Below are 23,588 nucleotides of genomic sequence, written 5' to 3'. Positions count from 1 at the left end.
GTTGCCTCGCCGCTGTTAGTCATGAAAAACCGAGCCTATAACTGAAAATGAAAAGTGTTGATACATAAAGAAGACAGAAGTTCTGAGTTTTGATCCTTATCTACAGCGGCACAGAGACAGTTTTGTGGACATTTCCATCTGCTCCTCCTCGTCACACGCCCTCTGCACCAGACACGCCCTCAAAGCTTTCAACAGTATGGACTTTGTGTCTGATCCTAAAATATAACACCCGGACAGTTGGAAATTAGGCTCGTTAAACCTGTTTGCAACATTTAATAGCATAGCCACACAATAATATGTAAACTAGCGTTAGCCAGCTGCTAACGACCTGAAACAAGCAGCTTAGTCTGGAGTGATTTCTGTAAGTCCACTGGTCCCTCCTGACCACAGTAATACATTTCTGGACAAACAGGGTCTTTGGGGATGTTACAGAAGAGGAATCTTTTGTTTTGAGACTTTCAGTTGGGAAGGCCACAGTGAACATGCAGCTTTCATCTTTAAGGTCAGGAATCCTCCATGTTGACATGGCAGGAGCCAGCTTTATATGCAAATCACTAGTGGTGGGTGGTGACTTAGGGATCATCTCAAAATAGGTTGAAGCTTAAAAGATGATTTTTCCCATCTCTCTCTGGACCCCCTCCCTCCCTCAAAAGACAAAAAAAAATGTCTGGCATCACATAAAATTTTACGCATTGATAAAAGGATAGTAGCTTGATAGACCATGCTCACCTCTAGTCCCTGAACATCCTTTAGTATGTTTATCAGTAGAAGTTATGAACTCTCCAAATAATGTCACGCATGTTTGTTTACTCAATCCACATGGTCCACGGGCTTTCATCTCAGTGAGAATCTCACGTCTTCTGTGATTGGCCGAAACCTCATGTGGGGTTGGTGTTGGTCCTTCTTCTGGTCAGTGCGTAGCACGTTACTAGAGCCAAACCTGTGATCATTTGCTGCGCCGCGTCTTTCCGCAAAAAGCTTTTCCAACTTTTCTGCACCAGCCGCGTTGGCGACGGCGACGCCCGCCTCGCTCCCTGCGCGGGCCACGGCGCGCCGTGCTCCCCGTACGCACCCACCGTGCTCCCCCCGCACCCGCGCCCGCACCCGCCGTGCTCCGCCCGCACCGGCCGCCTAATGTTGGCCTAATGCTCGTTGCTGAGAGTTTTTTTTAGCATTTCAAAACAATGACTGCCACAACGATGTATTGAAGCTTCAAAGCAACAAAAAGACGAAATGTAGGTTCAAACCCCCCCAAGACGAAAAATATTAAGTCTTTTCTGCGTCAACCCATTTTGAGATGATCCCTTAGGACTTGAGGCCAAATACTTGAGACAGTTGCACAATGTGATCAGAAAAAGGCGGAACAGTCAGACAAATACTTCAAGCTGAAGATAGGACAAAACAAGCAGGAAAATGCACTTTTTGCTGAATCGAGAAATGAAAACACATCTTTCTAAACCACAAATCCTTTTCCTCTGCATTGTTAAAGAAATAAAACAAAAGTCCCAAACAGACTTTGTGAACAAGAATACATTTGGATGTGCTAGGTAACCACCTCCTGCTGGTTTCCATGGTGATAGCACTGCTTTGGCTGGCAAAATACTTCCTTCGATCCAGAGGCAGTGCTTTTTCAGTCTATTTGTCAGCTTCTCCTTTTTCTAATTAGGACTTTTAGTTTTGTGGTGTGGAACCTGTGGTGAGAACAACTGTGAACAAGCTTGCCTCTCCACAGATCCGACCTCTAACTTGATCTGACTCTGTGGACGTCACCTTCTTGACTTAAGTTGTATAATTGACATCAGTGCAAAAGGCTAAATTACAAACTGCTCGTGCCTTAAGGCTTTGCAGGGGCCCAGTGCACCTGTAACGGCTTCAAATGGCCCCGGGGTGCTAGCGTGTCCCGTACCTGCATCTGTGTGACGTAGATGGGCTTGTTGATGAGGATCCACGTGGCCGTCTCGTAGCAGGGTGGGACGGTGACGGAGCCCTCGTACGTGATGTAGCGCGTGGTGTCCGGGTACAGCTCTGCGATGTTCAGGCCCATCAGCAAGAACGCGTCGTCTGAGCACGGAAAAACTCATCAAACTAATGACATGCTACGCTAGCTTCTCAAGCCATTTCCACGTGAGGCCACTGTGTGTTGGTGTTATTGTAAAATTCATTGTACTTTGTCTTCCAAATACAACAGTTACAGTAAAAATCCATTGATGATTAACTAATATGTTTTATTGATGATCCAAATAATGAAGTTATCTGATTATTATCATGTAAATAGGCTTAGAGTGCAATAAATTAAGCAAAAAAGGATTCAATGTATGGGATTAATTCATCAATAAGTAATGTACAAGAGAAAATATATATCAATATGCAACAAAAAGGACACAAATGTAAAATAAAGTGATTAGAATCAAAATCATATTGGATTTTTAACATGAAGTGCATATGACAGGTGATCAGGTTTTTCTAATTTTGACTTTTTTTTCCTGTTTGGAGTGAAAAATTCTCCGTTGAATCAGTAGGAAACGCAACTTTTCACTCGTCTAATACGTTTCCTGGCAAATCATGTGAACTTTAAGCACAACTAATTCAAGTCGAGTCACAACTGAGTCGTAATCGAGGTTTGTTGAGGTTCTGTATGTTGAAGTAGCTAGCTTTGTAGTAGCATTTAGTCCGCATCTGTCGTTAGGATTTCTGGAGCTGTAAACACATTTGAGCCGTTTGATCACCAGATTCTTCTCCACGTCTGTATTTGGCTCAATATAAAGTCCATGTTTGCTCCTGTAGTTGTTGGACAGTGGCACAGAGCAGCTCTTCTACATTGAAATGAATGGACTTCTTTCCCCCACAAAGGAACTGTACGGTAGCGAGCGTTCAGTCCCGTACCGACTGTATCAATGTCCAACCAGGAAGAACATTTATAACCGTCACAAAAATGATCAAACTTGAGAAAAAGAGGCAATTAAAAAAATATATATATAATAATTTAACTACACTTCAGTGAAACGTGATGTTTAACCTGTCATATGCACTTTAATACTGTATATTCGATTTAAATTGCATGTGTGTTTGTTTGTTTGTTTGTGTGTTTGTTTGTTTGTTTGTTTGTTTGTTTGCGTGTGTGCGTGTGTGCGTGCGACTCACGTTTGTAGTTGATCCTGGTGATGGTGTCCCTGTTGAGCATGCGGTTCAGGAAGGAGTTGGAGTTTTCCGAGAGCTGCACCCACAAAGAGGAGAAGCCCCATCAAACATGCATATTGTGTATATTCAGACCAAATCTATTTCATTTTAATTGTAAATTCTACATTTTGTGTATGCTCTTTTTGATATATTTTGCTTCTATAATTATGCATTGTTGTATGTTGCGCCTGAATGTCAAAGCAAGTTCCTAGTTTTTGAATCCTGTTCATTGACACTGTTAATAAAGCCGTTTTCTGCTTCTGCTCAGTCTGCTGTATGGCACAGCTGTGATGTGTGGACATCTAAGACTGAACACGTTTAAAAATTACATTTCCAATCGATTAGAATCAATAATAGAGTTAGTTTAGTTTTCTTTTTTATAGTGTAATGTTTGTGCCTCGCTCCTAAAGTATTTTTATTATTTCATTATTTCATCCACTTACTTCATCTGACCTTTTTCCTCTTTTTGCCAGAGTAGAGAACGAGGGAAAAGTCTCACCACTAAGATATGCTCTAAAGTCGATTGATTTGTGTAAAATATCCAATGTTCATGAGACCAAGTCAATAATGCACTGATTCCCTGAGCGGCATGAGAACGGCCTTTAGTCTGTGTAGAACTTATTTTCTCTGGAGGTCACAGCTCTGTTCACTAATACGACCGGAGGAAGGATTACGTGGTGCGGGGGCGCTCAGGCCGACGTCTGGAATAAGATGAATAGATGTATATGAGACTCAGTGTAACTTCAACCATTGTTCAAATTGGTCTGGGAGGAGTTCATAGAGCCGGAAGAGGAGGAGGACTATATGTCGGCCTCAAAACAATTTTGATGGTCAGATCCAATGGCCATAGGTTGGTGGTGCAATAGCAGCAGCCTCAGGTGAATACTGCTGTTGTGTCCTTGGGCAAAACAGTTAACCCGCCCCCTGCATACACTGGTATGTGTGACTGGTTCTTTGTTGTAAAGCGATTTGAGCGCCTTGAGGACAGAAAAGCCCTATATAAATGTCACCGACACTGTTACAGTGCGAGTGGAGAGCTGTGGACTTAGTCTGGATTGAGGATCTCTTCAATTCCACCAGGACCATCATGAGCAGGGCCGGCCCAGCCTATAAGCGAACTAAGCAGCCGCGTAGGGCCCCGAGGCGTTAATAGGGCCCCCAATCTGGCAACCCGTCTTATGCGAAGTGCAAGCGCAGCGTGCGCCACTAGTGTAGTAGCGCTGCTGGCGCGGTAGCGCACACAGCGGTAACATAACGCACAAACCGCATTTATTTGTAATGACAATCTGGCAACCAATACACCAAACCTGCGCTGATTGTGCAACTTCATTGTGCGCGAGGAGCTCGAGAGCAAAACATAAACACAACAGAACGTGGTCCCTGCGTGGTCCTCATGTCCAGAGGAATATATCTCCTGGTGCCAAAAAACGAAAGAAGAAACTTCTTGACGATGTAAAGAAACTGCAAACTCAACAACACTCTCCAGGTATTGAACTTCTCTTACAAAGAGACGGTTAATGCTGCTGTTTGAAACAACACGATTCTGTCACGTTAGTTCGCTCGGGCTGGAGGCGATGAGAGCTCTGCCCCGCGCATAATAATGTGTGAATGAAAGATAATAAGCTTCACATTTACACCAGCCCCGTAGTGTCAGCTGCAGGTGAGGCCGGTGAGGGGCGTCTATGCCCCGGGTCACTAAGAAGCGGAGATCCGGTCCGGACGAGCGCCGTCTCGTCCGGAACCTCTGACGTGAGACTTTGGAGTGAACAGTGTCTTAAAGTGGAATAAGAGGAACGTAAAGGTTTATGCACGTGAGGTCCATCAGCCAATCACATCACAGCATTGTTTCATGCAGGAGTCCAGTGTGTCATGTTCTGATCAGAACAAACATTTATATTGTAATTCACTTTTAATAGAGCAATAAAACATTTAAATTCATTTAAAAAGCATCATTAGACTATTTGTTATAAATTATAATAAATTGATAGTGAAAAATAACCAGACATATTATGATTACGTCTGTTACAGAATAATACTATATATTTTTATACAAAAGTGGCAAAGTTGCAGAAACACAGTCTCTTCACAATAGCGAGGTTTGGACCTTCACTTCTCGTTCTGTTCATTCTCTGGGAATAACATGTTTGCACTGTTTTATCAGTGTTAATTGTTAATCAAGCAATGCTTATGCCATTTGTTTAATTTAATATAACTTGTTTTGTCACTTTGGCAAGAAGGAACAGTTGGGAGCAGTAAAAGATAAATTAATAAGGATAACTATTACTTTTACATTTTCAGTTAAAATGAATCAATTTGATCATAATTATTTTTCATAGCCAATATTGTATTGAGTAATTAAGTACACTAATGTATTAATAACTGGCTTTAGTCACTTTCTCCTGGCACAGTTTCATCACATCATCATTTTATAGCATTACAACCTCAACATTTTACTCTTACTTTAGCCGGCTGGAGCACATTAAAATGCAGCAGACCCAAAAAAGGTCTGAAAATCTCTGGGGGAGGGCCCCCAGACCCCCCCCCCCTGTTCATTAATTTAAACTGCTAATGTGGCTGTTGACCCTTAACGCCCACAAATACGCCCAAAAACATATCTGGGACGTGTGTTATTTGTACAGGGAGTAGAGGTGATGTCAGCGGAATACCAAGTTGCATTGTGGGATTTAAGTTATCAATATTTGAGCTTGTGAGGTGTTGAGAATAAACTAACTGGCAAACAGATGCCCTGGAGTTTTGGTGCGCTTTGTTAGCGTTGAAGAAAGTTCCCATATGTGAATTGTTTACTGACAATGGCAATAAAACTGATTCTGATGACGTGGTGAGGGGCCCCCAAAAATGTTTTCGCTTAGGGCCCCCTGAAGGCTTGGGCCGGCCCTGATCATGAGAGAAGGAAACGGTGTGTGTGTGTGTGTGTGTGTGTGTGTGTGTGTGTGTGTGTGTGTGTAAAAGCTGAAGAGAATGGATCTGAACTAATGCAATGTGATTAAGCTTAGAAACAACCAATGCACTGTATCATCTGCGACTAGCCAGAATGTTGCTACGTGGATTTTAACAGGACGTTAAAACATGAGCACATAAACCTCTCTTTACATTGGCTCTGTTAAACAGTATTAGGATTGATTTGTTTCTAAAGCGTTGAACAGACTGGTCCCACATTACATCCCAGACCTCATCAAGAACTCCAGCTCTCCAAGGGCCAGATCCTGCTTGTGGTGTCCTAGAGCAGACTTATACCTGTAGGAGTGGGGATTTGATATCAGTCATACAACCTTAAGGTTGGTATTTCTGAAGTGTTGTTTCGCCGCATCCCATGCCTTGTTTCATTCTCTCTTTTTCACTCTTTCTAATTGAATATGATACACATTTTCACCATCCAAAGACTGTTTTTCTCCTTGTGGATCATAGAATTTGTATGTGGATCCACACTGTTCCCAGCTGTGCCCCTGATCCGTCTGCCTCTGTTTAAACTGTGGCTTGGAGCTGCCCCTGCACAAACTCTCAGTGGAGAGAGAGGCGACACGAGAGTCCTCGTTTGAATTGATAAAGGACAAAAGACAGAGTAGGCCTATTGTAGGCTCACTGTTTAATGGCAAAAGGAACAGTGCAGCTACAAATAGCCCTGTATGTCATTCAAACCAAACTGCCTGGTCAGGCTGGTGCCCCTCGGAGCACTTGAGGCCCCACACACTGAGCGTTATGTGTGTAACGGGAGCAGTGACACAGGGCAGTTTATTTATTTCACTGTGTGCAGCACTTTGGAAACAACTTCTGTTTTAAAATGTGACACCGTTCATTCAGACTGAAATGAGCAGCGTGTCTACAGTATATCCAGAGAGTTTGTGGTGTGCACCTTGACAAAGAGGGAGACCACTGCGACGCCGTGGGGACTCTTGACCGCCTCGCTGTAGTTGGCGTACAAGTCCTGGTTGTAATGGATCAGCTCCACCTGGAAACACAAACACGACAGCGTTTCAAACTAACCACAGATCTTCAACCTTTATCCTTTATCAACTACAAGCAATTACAGAAGATGCCAACCAGAAGAAAACAAGCTACTGAAACACTGAGTTCAAGTCTTGGCTTCAATGCGGACAACAGACTGTGCAAATAGTTCATCATTAAACAGATAAATTACGCTGCACATGTGCATTAATTTTCTTCTGTGTGGTGTTAAAATATTCATTTTTAGTGAGGGAAAAGTTGCAGAAACAAAATAAGGTTTTTTTCTTCATCCTATTCTACTTCACACTGCAAACCACGTCGGGCTGTCGGCCTTGAGTTGTTGATTTGTCCATGGTGTTTTAGTACAGACATTTTTATAAGGAGGATTTTCCTTTTTACATATAAATACAGTTTTCTAATAGTTTTTATAAACATAGTTGTTGTTTTTTTATGTTCGAATCAGACACATGATCAGGTCAGAGATACACTTTAAATGGATCAGCGAGGCATGTCGACTTCAGCCCTGAACCATGTACCACACTGCTCAAACAGACCAAAACATTCAAACTCTTCATTATCATCACATTTACTTTCTATTTTGTTTGTAATTTGCAAATTCATTTTTTTTGTTCTGAATTTTTCATGTTCAAGTCTGAGAATGAATAAAACATATTTCCCAACAAAATCAAATTGTTGTTCGTGTTTGTGTCACCCAAAGGTTACTGTTTCTGACTGGAAAGTGCTCGCCCCAGAGCAGGAGCTAAAAGAAAGTCCCCAGTGTGGCCCCGGTCCCTGGTTCCTACTCCTACATCAACAGGATGGGACTAAACCCTCGCTGTGTGAATGAGACGTTTCACAGGTCTTTCCTCCTGCTGCTGTCAGACTTTACAACAAACACTGTTAGTCCTGAACATGTGTCACTCAGCTTCATAATCATGTGCAATACTGTCATATTCATGTGCAATACTGACATATTCATGTGCAATACTGACATATTCATGTGCAATACTGACATATTCATGTGCAATACTGTCATACTCATGTGCAATACTGTCATACTCATGTGCAATACCGACATAATGCATGTGCAATACTGACATATTCATGTGCAATACTGACATATTCATGTGCAATACTGACATATTCATGTGCAATACTGTCATACTCATGTGTAATACTGACATATTCATGTGCAATACTGACATATTCATGTGCAATACTGTCATACTCATGTGCAATACTGACATATTCATGTGCAATACCGACATATTTATGTGCAATACCGTCATATTTATGTGCAATACTGACATATACATGTGCAATACTGACATAATGCATGTACAATACTGACATATTCATGTGCAATACCGACATATTCATGTCCAATACTGTCATATTTATGTGCAATACTGTCATATACATGTGCAATACTGTCATTCATGTGCAATACTGTCATATTCATGTGCAATACTGACATATTCATGTGCAATGTCATATTTATGTGCAATACTGTCATATTCATGTGCAATACTGTCATATTCATGTGCAATACTGTCATATTCATATACAATACTGTCATATTTATGTGCGATACTGTCATATTCATGTGCAATACTGTCATATGTATGTGCAATACTGTCATATTCATGTACAATACTGTCATATTCATGTGCAATATTGTCATATGCATGTGCAATACTGTCATAGTCATACGGTCATATTCATGTGCAATACTGTCATATTCATACGGTCATATTCATGTGCAATACTTTGACTTAATCATCTTGCAATATTCTCTGTCCATATAACAGCTGTAAATAAGAGTGTTACTATTGTTATTATTATCTTTTATTAAGAGTTCAAGAGGTTTTTTTATAAGAGTGTTTTTATAAGTATCTATAAGTATATCTGTTTAAAAATATATATATTTACTTCTGTACCGACTTTGTGTTGCAACACTGGAATTTCCCCCTTGTGGGACAAATAAAGGCTTATCTTATCTTATCTTATCTCATCTTAAAAAAGTACCATGAACTACTATGTGGAAACCCTTGGTTTGCTTAAAAGTTGGACAGACAGATCAGTCCGAGCTTTGGTTTCACTTATTAGAATATTGTAAATACTGCGGTTTCTCATGCAGTATTCTGTGCAACAATATAAACGTCCTGTGTCTGTGTCAAAGCGGCTCTCGCAGTACTTTAGACCTCGACAAACACATTCTGAAATACATTCTTTAGCAGTTTAGCAGTTCAGATTTGACACATTCTCTGAAACATGATCCTGGATGTGTTTGAAATGAAAAGTGCAGAATCTTCAACTATAATCTGCATACTTGTCTGAAAAATCACAATTATATCATTCCGTAATCAGAACTGCAACACTTGAACGTCTAATCACCACCAGCGACTAGTTTATTCTCTAATGTAGGAGTTTTATGTCGTGTTGGGATGTGCCTGGTATTCTAGCAAGTTTAAAACATAGTGAATAATATACAACTATTTCAGATTTCAGATGGGGAAATAAATATTGAGGAATATTTTGAGTGGATAAAATGTTTACTGCACCCAAGTCAATACACAAGTCTCAATGCCATACTTTACACTTCTAATTGGTCCACTGCAGTACTTTTCGTGCTGTTTACCTCAGGCGAGTTATTCATTTCCGTGCTAACTTTAAAAACAATAAGTATTTCAGCGTCCAGTGTTGATCATTTATAATTTAATTTATAAAGTTTCTTGGTTCATGTGTTCTGGGGAAAATGGCCAAGAAAAACATTGGTTACCTCACAGTATTTGTCATTTAAATATGTATTATGCTGCAGTGACAGGCTCGTACGATAACAATGGATTTGGTATGATTCCAAGGTAATTATGATTATCAGTATTCTTCTTTTACATAAACAGTCTGGTGCTCTAGGGGAGGCCGGCACAAAAGGTGAAACAATGAAAGAAATATGAGCTCTGAAATGCCGACGTGAAGGTGGAGCAGCGCGTGTCAATCCCAGAACCAATTTTTCACCGAAATTCAATCAAGGCACAAATGTGGCTCTCTAACGACATCGACACAAACATGGACACGCTACACCCAATATGCACACTTTATTTCACTTTTTAAACATGGATGAGGCCGCAGTCATTTTATTACTTGGTTTACGGATTTTTAAATGAAATATATTGAACAGGCGGATGAAATATAAATATTAATTTGGCGAAAAATTGCTTGTCTTTTGACTTAATACCGCTTTTTATATTTCATTTTATGTTATTTTGCGTTGTCGGCGGTACTTTATAAAAAAAAAAGTATAGTAATTTATTCTATTTATATTGTAGAAATCAATAATTTAAGTGCGGCGGATCCATAAACCAAGTAATAAAATAACCGCGGCCTAAGTTAAATATCAGCTCAACAGGGTGAAAACACACTTTCTGTTACTAAACCTGAGCAAACAGATCAGAGCAGAGAAACGTCGAGGTCAAATGTGTCATATTTCATGTATGTATGTTGGTGAAAATTAATCTTTGCGGTGTCACTCGGTGGCTAAGTGGATAGCACTTATGCCGGGATCTGTGTGCAGATAGCAGCGTCGTGAGTTTGATTCGGTCTAGGACAATTTGCTGAATGTCCTTCCCTCGCTCATTCCCCTTTCACGTTACAGTGTCCAGTCTAATTAAGCAAAAAAATCCGTGAAAACATATAATATTAATAAAACTTTCTTTGCAAACTCTATTTAACTTAAAGGAGCTGTTCTCATTTCATGTACTACCCTGTGTGGATGTACTGTTAAATCATATTTTAGGGTGGAAATGAGAATGCTAATGTTTGTTAGCGTTACCGTGACACTCTTCATGGTGAATCATTAGAATGCTCTGAATGCATTAGTTTAAGTGAGAAAAACACGGACTGTTGCAAAGAGTAATTCAGTCCTGCAACTGAGTCTCGACTGCTCCGAAAATTCCCGTTATCACCTACCCACTATCCCCGCCCACTGATCTCAACTTAGCTGCAATTATTTGAACATTTGAGCTCATGTGATACATTTAAAGTTCTAGAATGTCACTGAGACAATTTTCAAAACTAAAAACATGGAAATGACAAAGGCTGATTTTTACAGTGAAACGTCACCATGAAGAGGCGGGGCTTGTCAGTTCTGCAGATTTTGAACAGGAAGTCAAATGTATATAGCGCTGTAGAGTAGAGTACCTCTCCGGGAAAGCCCTGTCCGTTGAGAGTGTGTTCAGAGCCGCTGTCATCCTCGCTGCCGAAGTGCACCCGCAGCTGCTCCAGCCTGTAGGAGTACCCCAGGGGCCCTCCGGAGATGTTGACCAGGTGGGCCTTGTCCGGGCGCAGGGACACGTGCTTCCCCGTGTTGTACATGGTGCCACTTATCTGTGGACAACACAAGACACGTCACAACACAAGACACGTCACACAAGATGAAGTGCAAAGTACTTCTGGGTGAAGCTGTAATACTAGATTCTGAATCAGGAAAAAGTGATTACCATTGTCAGTAAACCAGTTTGCAAATGTACAAATGTGCAGTTGTGATAAGTGCAGTATAATGTTAAAAAAAACAATGAATATATAAAATAATGAATAATATTAATATTCAAATTAAAATAAAAGCATGAAAAAGGCCTGCAAAAATAATACATAAAATTGACTTTGGCTGAATATAATATAATACAACATAATATTAGTGTCAAATAGTATAGTATAATATAATATAACATAATGTAATACAGTATGGAAGTAGGTAATGACTGTTGCTGTTGCAAACAAATCAACAGGATGTATTGGGTTTATTTCGGGACAGACACAGCGCTGACGCTCATGGCTATTTCACTTGGAACTCACGACAAACATCCAAAAGTACATCACGCCACACAGCCACCAGTCACACACACACTATGAGGCAAAATGGGTGTGTTGCGGAAGGGCACAATGGCAGCAACGCATTGCCAATGTTCCAGACAGAATACATGTTTCAGGGTGGAACTCTCATGTGATGGATAGAAGAGCACTGGCCCCTGTCACAATTACAAACGTGATCTGAATAAACGCACGCAAAAATCATCCTAATTCATACACCTTTTGATGAGAACCATAAAGTTCTCCTCAAGCAGCTCCAACCACATGTTTCCTCTCATTACATTTTGTTTCACTTCTTTGGATTCCACAGACAAATGCTCATTACAAGTGCCTTATATTAAACCCATTCATTTTGCAATATATCCTGCAACCAAATGAAAGCCATCAGTCACTAAATCTACTGTTTCTAACCATGGGCTTGTGGGCAATAAACTGACTGAAGTAATGTGCAGCCCTCGCCACATCATGAGCTGTGATCTGGAGTGGCTGAGGATCAATTACACTTATATTTATGATTGATTTCTTTACTAGACAGCAGATGAATGCAACCACACACGCTGACACATAATATCTTTTTAAAGTAGTGTTATTGGTTATAGTGTTCGCACATTTTTAAAGGATATTCTGAAGTATTTGTATTTGTAAAAAAAATAAATCTAGACATGGCCTGACATGCTAATATTTTTCTGCACTTCCACATTTTTTGTGGTACTGCTTTATAATAAAACAGATCAAATTCATTATTTGCCACACAATTCTACAAACAATGCCCCATAATGACAACGTGAAGAGGGTTGTTTGCACAAGTGCTTAAAAAAACACTTCAACATATTTATCCACAGCTCCATACTTTTTTGAAGCACTTTTGGCACTAATTTCAGCCTCAGTCCTTTTCTCTTTAATGCAAGGCAGTTTCTCCAATTATTTTTTGCAGAACCTTTCAACCCCAATAAGTTTGGTTGGTGAGCGTCGGTTCACAGCCGTTTTCAGATCTCTCCAGAGATGTACAATTGGGTTCAATTCTGGCCTCTGGGCCACTCAAGGACATTTCCAGAGTTGTCCTGTGGCCACTACTTTGTTCTCCTGGATGTGTGTTCAGGGTCATTGTCTTGTTTTAAGTTTAACCTCCTGCAGCTGAAGAACATCTCCACAGCCTGATGCCTCCACCATCATGCTTCACTGTAGAGATGGTACTGACCTGGTGATGAGCGCTGCCTGGTTTCATCCACACATGATGCTTGCTATTCAAGCATTTAGTCTTTGTTTCATCAGAGAGTTTTGTTTCTCACAGTCTGAGAGTCCTTCAGGGACTTTTTACAAACTCCAGACGGTCCGTCATGTGCCATGGCTTCTGTCTGGCCACTCCACCATTCAGGCCTTATTGGTGCTGCAGAGATGGTTGTTCTTCTGGAAGGTTCTCCTCTCTCCACAGAGACACGCTGTAGATCTGTCAGAGTGACTATCAGGTTCTTGGTCACCTCCCTGACTAAGGCCCTTCTCCCCCAATTGTTCAGTTTGGCCGGGCCCAGCTCTAGAAGAGTCTTGGTGGTTAAAAACCTTTTCCATTTCCAGATGATGGAGGCCACTGTGCCCAGAGGAACCTTGAATGTTGCAGGACTGTTTCTGTCCTTCCTCAGATCTGAGCTTGACACACTCCTGTCTCAGAGGTCTGGAGACAGTTCCTTGGACTTCATGTCTTGGTTTGTGCTCTGACATCACTGTTACTGTGGGACCTTCTATAGACGCTGTGAGCTTTTCCAAATCATGTCCAACTGAAGTTACCTCAGGTGGAATTACAGTCGAGCTGTAGAATCATCTCAAGGACCATTAGAGGAAAAACATGGCCCTGAGCTCAATTCTGAGGGCCATGGGTCAAACAAACATGTGCATGTTGTGCACAAGTTTGTTTGTTTTTTAAACACATTTGAAAATAATTCAATCCACTTTCTTTCACAATGTCATTATGGGATATTTTTTGTAGAATTTTGAGGCAAATAAGGAATTTATTGAATTTTGGAATAAGGCTTTAACATGACAAAATGTAGAAAAAGTTAAGACTTCCTGGGTGTACTGTATAATAATGTAAGCACAAAGACAAAAGTGGGTGACCCATTTACATAGATGCAGTTTTAGACAGTATATAGTGTATATATATATATATATATATACACTATATACTGTCTAAAACTGCATCTATATATATATATATATATATATATATATATTTGGTTATATATATTTGGTTATATATATATATATATATATATATATATATAACCAAATATATATAACCAAATATATATATATATATATATATATATATATATATATATATATATATATATATATATATATATATATATATATATATATATATATATATATATATATATATATATATATAACCAAAATGTATATATATAAAACTTTTCCTCACCCTCCGCGGGTGGTCTCTATTTATCCCCCTTCAAGCTCGGGTCCTCTACCAGAGGCCACTGGGAGCTTGAGGGTTCTTCAGTATCTTTGCTGTTCCTGCACTGCACTTTTCTCGACCGAGATGTCTGATGGTTTTCCTGGATCTGCTCAAGCCATTCCTCCAGTTTGGGGGTCACTGCCCCGAGTGCTCCGATCACTACGGGCCCCACGTAGTGATCGGAGCACTTGGGCTCAACAGTTGTGTTTGTGATGAGGAAACAATGTTGGAAGATGGGTAAAAAAGTCAAAAAGTCGGTTTTGCTAAATATGTGTCCTTTAAGGCGTCCCATCTGCTTCTACACAAACATCTACACTGTACACATTGTACACATTGTATAGTGACTGTCAAGGTCACCATACAATAGGGATGTCACAACATGACATTTCAGTGTTACGATTATTTTGAGGGAAAACAGCACAATTTGACAAAATGAGTCTCATTTTCTCGTGGCGTGGACAGCCTAGTAGTTCATTCACAAGTCAATTATAGGACGCACTTGCTGCTCACCTGCAGCCTCGTTCTGGCTCGTCCCCCTGGCTGGGAAACGTGCTTCGTGGTTGATATGTCGGTGTGTGTTTAGCGAATTCCTTCAGTGAACAATACAATATGACCACAGAGAAAGACTGTGTTTGAGCTCAGAAGAGACGGAAATCTACGGAGACGAGAGATGCGATCAGTCGCGCTAATAAACAAAGGCACGTGTGGCAGCGAGGCTGTTACGTGCTTCTGCACGGGGATCAGGGCGCGCATGCACACTTTTCAAAAAGGGACTAACTAACGCTTGAGTTCTCAAATCGAAAAATCTAAATTATTCCTTTAATTTGACAAAAAAAATAGTCAAATAAAAACTTTGCATTTAGATTTGTTTTTAAAGTATAGTTTATTGTTACAATAATCATTCCTGACATGGTTTCAGCGCAGAGTTGTCAAGTCCACTTCTTTATAACTTTGTGCTTCTTGTTTTGGAAAGTTGCTTGCAAATTTGGTTTGTGTCACTTTAGAGGCGATTTCAAAGTTTTTCAGCTTTTTTTCACAATAAAAGACCCAGTAATGACAAACTGGTTTTATAGTTTTTAACAAATTGCTAGTTTTTAACTTATTTTAATGGGTTCACATGTTTGGCTTTCTTTAAAAGTCAAACCTAAGAACCCTGGTCCAGTGGAAGTGGTGAAATGACTTCACTCTTCTTCTGCTGTGGATTCTGCCTGAACCACTGCAGGATTATTGTTACACAGACATTTCTATACCACAGCGTCACTGTCTTATTATATATATAACTGTAGCTCTATTACTCATAGAATTCATGGTATAATCCTGTAAAAATACACCATCGCATTTTTATCCACGCATAATCGGATTTGCAATCTAAAAATGACTAAACTGATCTGATTGACGTAATCAGTTTCCTTAGAAGATCTCAAGAGACGCATTTTGTTTTCTAATTCTAGCTGTTGAATGAATAATGGATTGAGACGTAGGTAATCGTCACGGAGACAGAACAAGTACCAATTAAAAACAGAAAAGGCATTTGAATACAACTTGTCAACAGGAGAGTCAAATTTTAGCATTGAAGAAAGGTACATTTCAAAGGTGTACTATGAGATGTTTCTGGTGGGACTAGTACTTACTTGTCTCCATGGTGACTATTTTACAGAAGGGTACAGAGCCCTGAGGAGCTTTTAACCTTGCCATAAGGTCATTCTTGTCTTAACACAGAGTAGTATGTGGATTTGTGTAATTTTGTCATTTCAATTCCTGCCATACTGAGATACCAACTGCTCAGATTACTTCTACAAAAGAGGCATTGAGAGCTTGAGGTCAAACTCTCTAGAATGTCATCTTGCAGCCTTCATACTTACACTTACATGTTCTGTAACACAAGTATGAATTTTCACACATGTATTTTACATTACATTACATTTTACATGTCCTTTAACAGAGGTCACTAGAACTGAGCCCATTTTTCATGTGTTTGTTGTTGTTGCCAAACGAGTGTTTGAATTTAATATTTAATGAGCTCAAAAAACAAACTATAATATATAAAAATGATACGGTTGAAATATTTTTGAAAAAGAAGAAAATAGTGAGGGAATTTTGACAATTTTTTGTCCCGTTTAATCTCATTTCAGTTCCAGTTCAATCCTGGTTCTGTCCTGGTTTAGTCCTAGTTTATTCCTGGTTAAGCCCTATTTTATTCCTGGTTTAGTCTTAGTTTATTCCTGGTTTAGTCCTAGTTTATTCCTGGTTTAGCCCTATTTTATTCCTGGTTTAGTCTTAGTTTATTCCTGGTTTAGTCCTAGTTTATTCCTGGTTTAGCCCTATTTTATTCCTGGTTTAGTCTTAGTTTATTCCTGGTTTAGTCCTAGTTTATTCCTGGTTTAGTCCTAGTTTATTCCTGGTTTAGCCCTATTTTATTCCTGGTTTAGTCCTAGTTTATTCCTGGTTTAGTCCGATCTTATTCCTGGTTTAGTACGATCTTATTCCTGGTTTAGTCCGATCTTATTCCTGGTTTAGTCCGATCTTATTCCTGGTTTAGTCCGATCTTATTCCTGGTTTAGTCCGATCCTATTCCTGGTTTAGTCCTAGCTTATTCCTGGTTTAGTCCTAGCTTATTCCTGGTTTAGTCCTAGCTTATTCCTGGTTTAGCCCTATTTTATTCCTGGTTTAGTCCTAGTTTATTCCTGGTTTAGTCCGATCTTATTCCTGGTTTAGTCCGATCTTATTCCTGGTTTAGTCCGATCTTATTCCTGGTTTAGTCCGATCTTATTCCTGGTTTAGTCCGATCTTATTCCTGGTTTAGTCCTAGCTTAGTTCTGGTTTAAAATAACAAACTTTCCTCCTCTCCATCATCAAACGTTGTGCTATTTGCTTTAATCTTCTCCATTTTAACTCATAGACTCATATAGTGTTTCAGCCATCACTATGACAACCTACAGACTACCGAGGAGCAGCGTGACCTTTGAGAAACACAGGGCAGATACATAGAACCTCTGCAAAGTTCATCCATCTGAATAATCCTGTGTCAAGGCTACAAAAGCCCCGAACAGGGCTATAGAACGATTCTTTTTTCTTCTTATAACGGTTGTTTCTTCTCACAAACATTTCCTGGGACACTTTTGATGAAATAAAAAGGTCGAAAGTCAATCAGATGTCAAGAAATAGCACAATCAGGGCACAATTTACTCGATCTACACTCTTTAAAAGCACACTCAGACCAGGCGAGGGTCGATAACGTTTAATCTGATTTGTTTTTAAGATGTGCTGTTCTTTACGGCTTTATTTAATGACCAAGATAAAGCGAACGCTACATTTCAAGCTCGTTGTCATTCATTACCGCGGCGTCTTCCCTGCCGTAATGGCCTTCTCAACAAATGTAGTCGTGCGGAGGCAACAGCTCTTTAATATAACATGGGACCTTCCAGATAATAAGCAGGATAACATTCTATTGGTGAATCGGTTATATATGGTCGGATTTATCAAAACGAGACGCAGCGGCGCAATGTATTTGTTATTTTCAGAAGCACAATGCCTTTCCCTCCTTTGACTCGCTGATCTGAAGCCTTCTCTGTCGCTGCTGTTTACCGCCGCAGCTGATCTCACATCTGCTCGACTGCTCTGTATGCAGACGCACTCCACAAGAGCATCTGCTGACTGACAACGCTGTTCAGACATTTAGACTCCGCCAGCGCACCGCCAGGGCCTCCGAACGCACGCTAAATACGAGCCTTTGTCACCCATTTTTAGGGAGGCGTTCTAGTGCTGATAATGCTTCACTCAAGGATGATTTATACCAACTCGAGAGAACCCCGCCCATTTGCCGTAAGGTTCGAATGTGTTCAAGATTAATGTGCGTGTTTACACCAAAGCGTCACGCCTCTGATGCGTCTGTGGCATAAATAGACAAGGATCCAAACTCCCAACTCATGAACTCAGCCATTTTATCCCTAATCCTTAAATCAAATAAAGGCCTGTAACTTCCTGCTAGCTATAGACGCATCTCGCTCATCAACGGAGACACAATATTCATAGCCAAAGCACCGGCCTAGGAATAAATGTCTCCCCCAGGCTGCCAGAGCTGTTCATTCTCAACTTTTATCCTCCTCAAAACAAATAGAAAGTAATCTACAACGCTGGAACAATCTCTCCATCTCAAGCACGGGCAGAATTTCGCTCATAAAAATGTAAATTCTTCCAAACCTGTTCTCAATGACCCCAGTACAACCCACACTATCCTGATTCAAATCACTGGACTCCACTATCAAAATGACCCGCTGGAAAAACAAAACCCCACGTATGGAATTCACCACTCTTCAAAACGACTAATTTACAGTGGGATATGCCCGAAAACCCACCAGGGATAGATGCACGAGCCACCTCAGCTGGCTCCTCTCAATGTGAAGGAACAGGGGCTCTACTCCAAGATCCTCCAATGTAGCTCCTCACCCTATATCTAAGGGAGCGCCCAGGCACCCTGAGGAGGAAACTGATTTTGATCACTTGTAGCCGCAATCTTGTCCTTTCGGTCATTACCCAAAGCTCATGGCCATAGGTGAGGTCAGGAAAATAGATTGACCGGTAAATCGAGAGCTTTGCCTTTCGACTCAGCTCCTTCTTCCCCACAATATTCCGATCGACAGGCGGATCGGTGCAGCGGCTGCACCGATCCGCCTGTCGATCTCACGCTCCATCCTTCCCTCACTCGTGAACAAGATCCCGAGATACTTGAACTCCTCCACTTGGGGCAAAGACTCCCCACCCACCTGAAGAGGGCAAGACACCTTTTTCCGGTCGAGAACCATGGCCTCGGATTTGGAGGTGCTGATTCTCATCCCAGCTGCTTCACACTCGGCTGCAAACCTTCCCAGTGCATGTTGCAGGTCCAGGTTTGATGGAGCCATCAGGACAACATCGTCTGCGAACAGCAGAGATGAGGTCCCGTGGTCCCCAAACCGGACCCCCTCCGACCCCTGACTGCGCCTAGAAATTCTGTCCATAAAAACTATGAACAGAACCGGTGACAAAGGGCAGCCCTGGCGGAGTCCAACATGCACTGGGAACAGGTCTGACTTACTGCCGGCAATGCGAACACAGCTCCTGCTCCGGTCATACAGGGACCGGACAGCCCTGAGCAAAGGGCCCCGGACCCCGTACTCCCGGAGCACCCCCCAAAGGACACCCCGAGGGACACGGTCGAAAGCCTTCTCCAGATCCACAAAGCACATATGAACTGGTTGGGCAAACTCCCATGAACCCTCGAGCACCCAATGGAGGGTATAGAGCTGGTCCAGTGTTCCACGACCGGGACAAAAACCACTCTGCTCCTCCTGAATCCGAGGTTCGACTATCGGTCGGATTCTCCTCTTCCACTATTCAAAGCACCAACGATAGCGTCAGCGCTGAAAGCCTTGTGGAAATGTCATCAAATAAATGACACTCTTGCTCTTGCTTGCACCATCCAAACACACACCACTCTGGCATAATCCTGAATTCATAAGCATCAATAAACACCTCAATTTCCAATACTGGGCAATTTAGGTCACATCTTGGGTCAGGAATACAGCATTGGGAACAAATGCTTCCTACAATATTAACAATCAAAATCAGTAATCCACAAAAAAATCAATCCGGACCAACCCAATTATAGAATTTCTTAATCTTACCCCCAAGAACATTATCTGAAAAATGTATAAAACAATTCTCAAAACAGACCTCACAAACGCTTTACCAACTCAAAAACGCCAATTTTAATTTTAAGACTCTTCACAGATACCACAATACAGGCTACAAACTATTAAAAATAGGATTCTCCACAGAAATATACCCACTGTACACAGGGGGGAAATAAGGACGACTACATTATATGCACTTTGGCACTTCCACACTAAACTTCACCCAAAGCAATATAAACGCTCTCCTGGTGGCGCTAACCATCGCCAAGAAAGTCATCTGGAAATCAAGGACAAAAGTACACATTATCACCTGGTAAAACTTGAAAAATATCTCAATGAACTCAGAACACGCTCCTAACACATCTCAGCTCATCACCTTCTACAGTCATAACACCCCAAAACCGAACACACACCTCCACAAACCTCTAGGGGTGAGTCACCATGGTAACACTCAGTTATTCCAACTACAAATTAAGTCCTTGATAACTATTCAAAAGTAAACTAATGAATGAATAAAAATATCTTGCTGTCACACGAAGGACAAGTGGGAGCTTACACAATAATTACACAAACAGAAAAGTTGGGCACACAGGGGGTCAACAACCAGAGGCTGCACACCTCCGGTCAGCAGGGCCCCAAATACTTTTTTAAATGCATCGCCAACTCAGGGCTCACTCCCGAACACCACTGAATAGGGCAAAGAGGGCCATGCTGTCCCGAGACCACATACAAAACACAAAATATACCACTACGAGATCAAATATACCTGTCACTCAATTATGGGACAGCAAGGAATCCCTAAGCATCATCCATCATACTCCACCTTATATCAAGCCCAAATGTTACCATGTTGTTGTTACCCTGCTGTTGTTACCATGTTGTTGTTACCCTGCTGTTGTTACCATGTTGTTGTTACCCTGCTGTTGTTACCATGTTGTTGTTACCCTGCTGTTGTTACCATGTTGTTGTTACCCTGCTGTTGTTACCCTGCTGTTGTTACCATGTTGTTGTTACCCTGCTGTTGTTACCCGGCTGTTGTTACCCGGCTGTTGTTACCCTGCTGTTGTTACCATGTTGTTGTTACACTGCTGTTGTTACCATGTTGTTGTTACACTGCTGTTGTTACCCTGCTGTTGTTACCATGTTGTTGTTACCCTGCTGTTGTTACCCGGCTGTTGTTACCCTGCTGTTGTTACCATGTTGTTGTTACCCTGCTGTTGTTACCATGTTGTTGTTACCCTGCTGTTGTTACCCTGCTGTTGTTACCCTGCTGTTGTTACCCGGCTGTTGTTACCCGGCTGTTGTTACCCTGCTGTTGTTACCATGTTGTTGTTACACTGCTGTTGTTACCATGTTGTTGTTACCCTGCTGTTGTTACCATGTTGTTGTTACCCTGCTGTTGTTACCGTGCTGTTGTTACCACAATGTTGTTACCATGCTGTTGTTACCATGTTGTTGTTGTTACCATGCTGTTGTTACCATGTTGTTGTTACCATGTTGTTGTTAAATAAAGTACATTTGTATTTTGTAACACAGTTGAGCTATTTTCATTATTTAAGAACAGATTGAATTGAATCGAAATCGAATCGATTTAGGAAATTGGCCATGATACCCAGCCCTAGTTGTTACCCTGTTGTTGTTACCATGTTGTTGTTACCAGGCTGTTGTTACCAGCCTGTTGTTACCACAATGTTGTTATCATGCTGTTGTTACCATGCTGTTGTTACCAGGCTGTTGTTACCAGGCTGTTGTTATCATGCTGTTGTTACCATGCTGTTGTTACCAGGCTGTTGTTACCCTGCTGTTGTTACCATGCTGTTGTTACCGTGCTGTTGTTACCAGGCTGTTGTTACCCTGCTGTTGTTACGCTGCTGTTGTTACCAGGCTGTTGTTACCATGCTGTTGTTACCCTGCTGTTGTTACCCTGCTGTTGTTACCCGGCTGTTGTTACCATGCTGTTGTTACCCTGCTGTTGTTACGCTGCTGTTGTTACCCTGCTGTTGTTACCCTGCTGTTGTTACCCTGCTGTTGTTACGCTGCTGTTGTTACGCTGCTGTTGTTACCCTGCTGTTGTTACCCTGCTGTTGTTACGCTGCTGTTGTTACCATGCAGACTACACCACTCCTAAAACAATTCTCCTTTTTCTCTCTCCCTCTGATTACCCTCTTCTTACTTTTCTGTTTTCTTAGTCCCATCACCTCATCACTCCATCTCTTTACACACGCACACACACACACACACACACACACACACACACACACACACACACACATGCCCAATGTAAATATGCATATGTACACCAGGTGATTGCAAATAACAATAAATCAATAAACAAGGATGCTGACGGATGCTGAAGTGGTATAAATGAAGTTAATCTCTCTATATCTAGCCAGACAAAATATATACAGCTGATTTATACAGATCGAAAACCGCTCAAGTATTTTAAGTGCCAAATATTTCAAGTCGAGTTACAACTGAGTGTTAATGGAAGTAGTTGATGTGGCGTTCCCCCAGAAAAGTAAACTGTAGTCCAAATACTGCAGGCAGCGTTAGCGTCGCAGTAGCATTTAGCCTGCAGCTGCCGTTAGCATTCTTGGATATTTAGACAAAGTTGATTCGTTGGACCTCTTCATTCTTCTCCAGATCTTCGTGTCTGTATTTGGTACAACATCATTCCTAAAGTTGGCGTTTGCTCTTGTAGTCAGTGGGTGATGGAGCAGCTTTTCTACATTATAATGAATGGATAGCTTCTAGCGGACCAAAAACAGAAGCCAAATTAGTGGACAAAACTTTATTTATGTAGCTGGATTTTAAATTGGGAACATATTCAGACTTTATAGCAGAATTAGATATGTCGGATTCACTTCACACGACTGCATTGCACTTGTTGACACTTGAGGGGATATGGATTTATGACAAAGAACAGAGAATATAAGCATAAGGAAGGGCAGAGGAGCAGAAGATGATACTAGTACCAGACCAATCTTATTTTAGTAGTCAAACGTTTATTTATATTGTACATTGAACTATGGTGACTGAAGGCTTCCAGATAGAGTATATTTACATATAAAGTGTATTATTGGTGAAACTTTTCCACATTTTGATCCAATAATGCCACTTTCTTTGTTATTAAAGGTCTTTATGTGTGTGTTTTAGAGTCCAGATAACCATTATCATATCAAAATACGACTACAAATATATTTTAAGATAAGAAAAGATAATCCTTTATCGTCCCGCATGGGGAAATTTCATTGGTGCAACGCAGGTAGATACAGAGGTAGATACAGAAGAAAAGAACAGATCACTTATAGGAAGTTTGAAAAACACTCTCAGTAGAAGATCTCTTATAAACAAAAACTCCCATAGACAAAACCCAACAAGGGATGGAGGGGAAAAAATAATAAAGATAGAAATAAATAAATAATAAATACATA

General features: G+C 40.9%; 1 protein-coding gene across 1 annotated transcript in view; it reads right to left on the bottom strand.

Annotated features, from left to right (window-relative positions):
* The window catches only part of LOC140357879 (carbonic anhydrase-related protein 10-like), a 165,460-nt gene that overhangs the window by 15,864 nt on the left and 126,008 nt on the right, over positions 1 to 23,588 (bottom strand). Inside the window, exons 4-7 of the mRNA XM_072442426.1 lie at positions 11,341 to 11,526; positions 7,049 to 7,144; positions 3,142 to 3,214; positions 1,907 to 2,061 (exon numbers count right to left, since the gene is read on the bottom strand). Coding sequence (XP_072298527.1) covers positions 1,907 to 2,061; positions 3,142 to 3,214; positions 7,049 to 7,144; positions 11,341 to 11,526 — 510 coding nt within the window. The remainder of the gene's footprint in view (positions 1 to 1,906; positions 2,062 to 3,141; positions 3,215 to 7,048; positions 7,145 to 11,340; positions 11,527 to 23,588) is intronic.

This window comes from Eucyclogobius newberryi, unplaced genomic scaffold (genome assembly GCF_026437365.1).
Source record: "Eucyclogobius newberryi isolate DKJ021-1_F unplaced genomic scaffold, fEucNew1.0.hap1 SCAF_13, whole genome shotgun sequence".
NCBI classification, from domain to species: Eukaryota; Metazoa; Chordata; class Actinopteri; order Gobiiformes; family Gobiidae; genus Eucyclogobius; species Eucyclogobius newberryi.
This window is presented reverse-complemented; position numbering and strand designations above follow the sequence as displayed.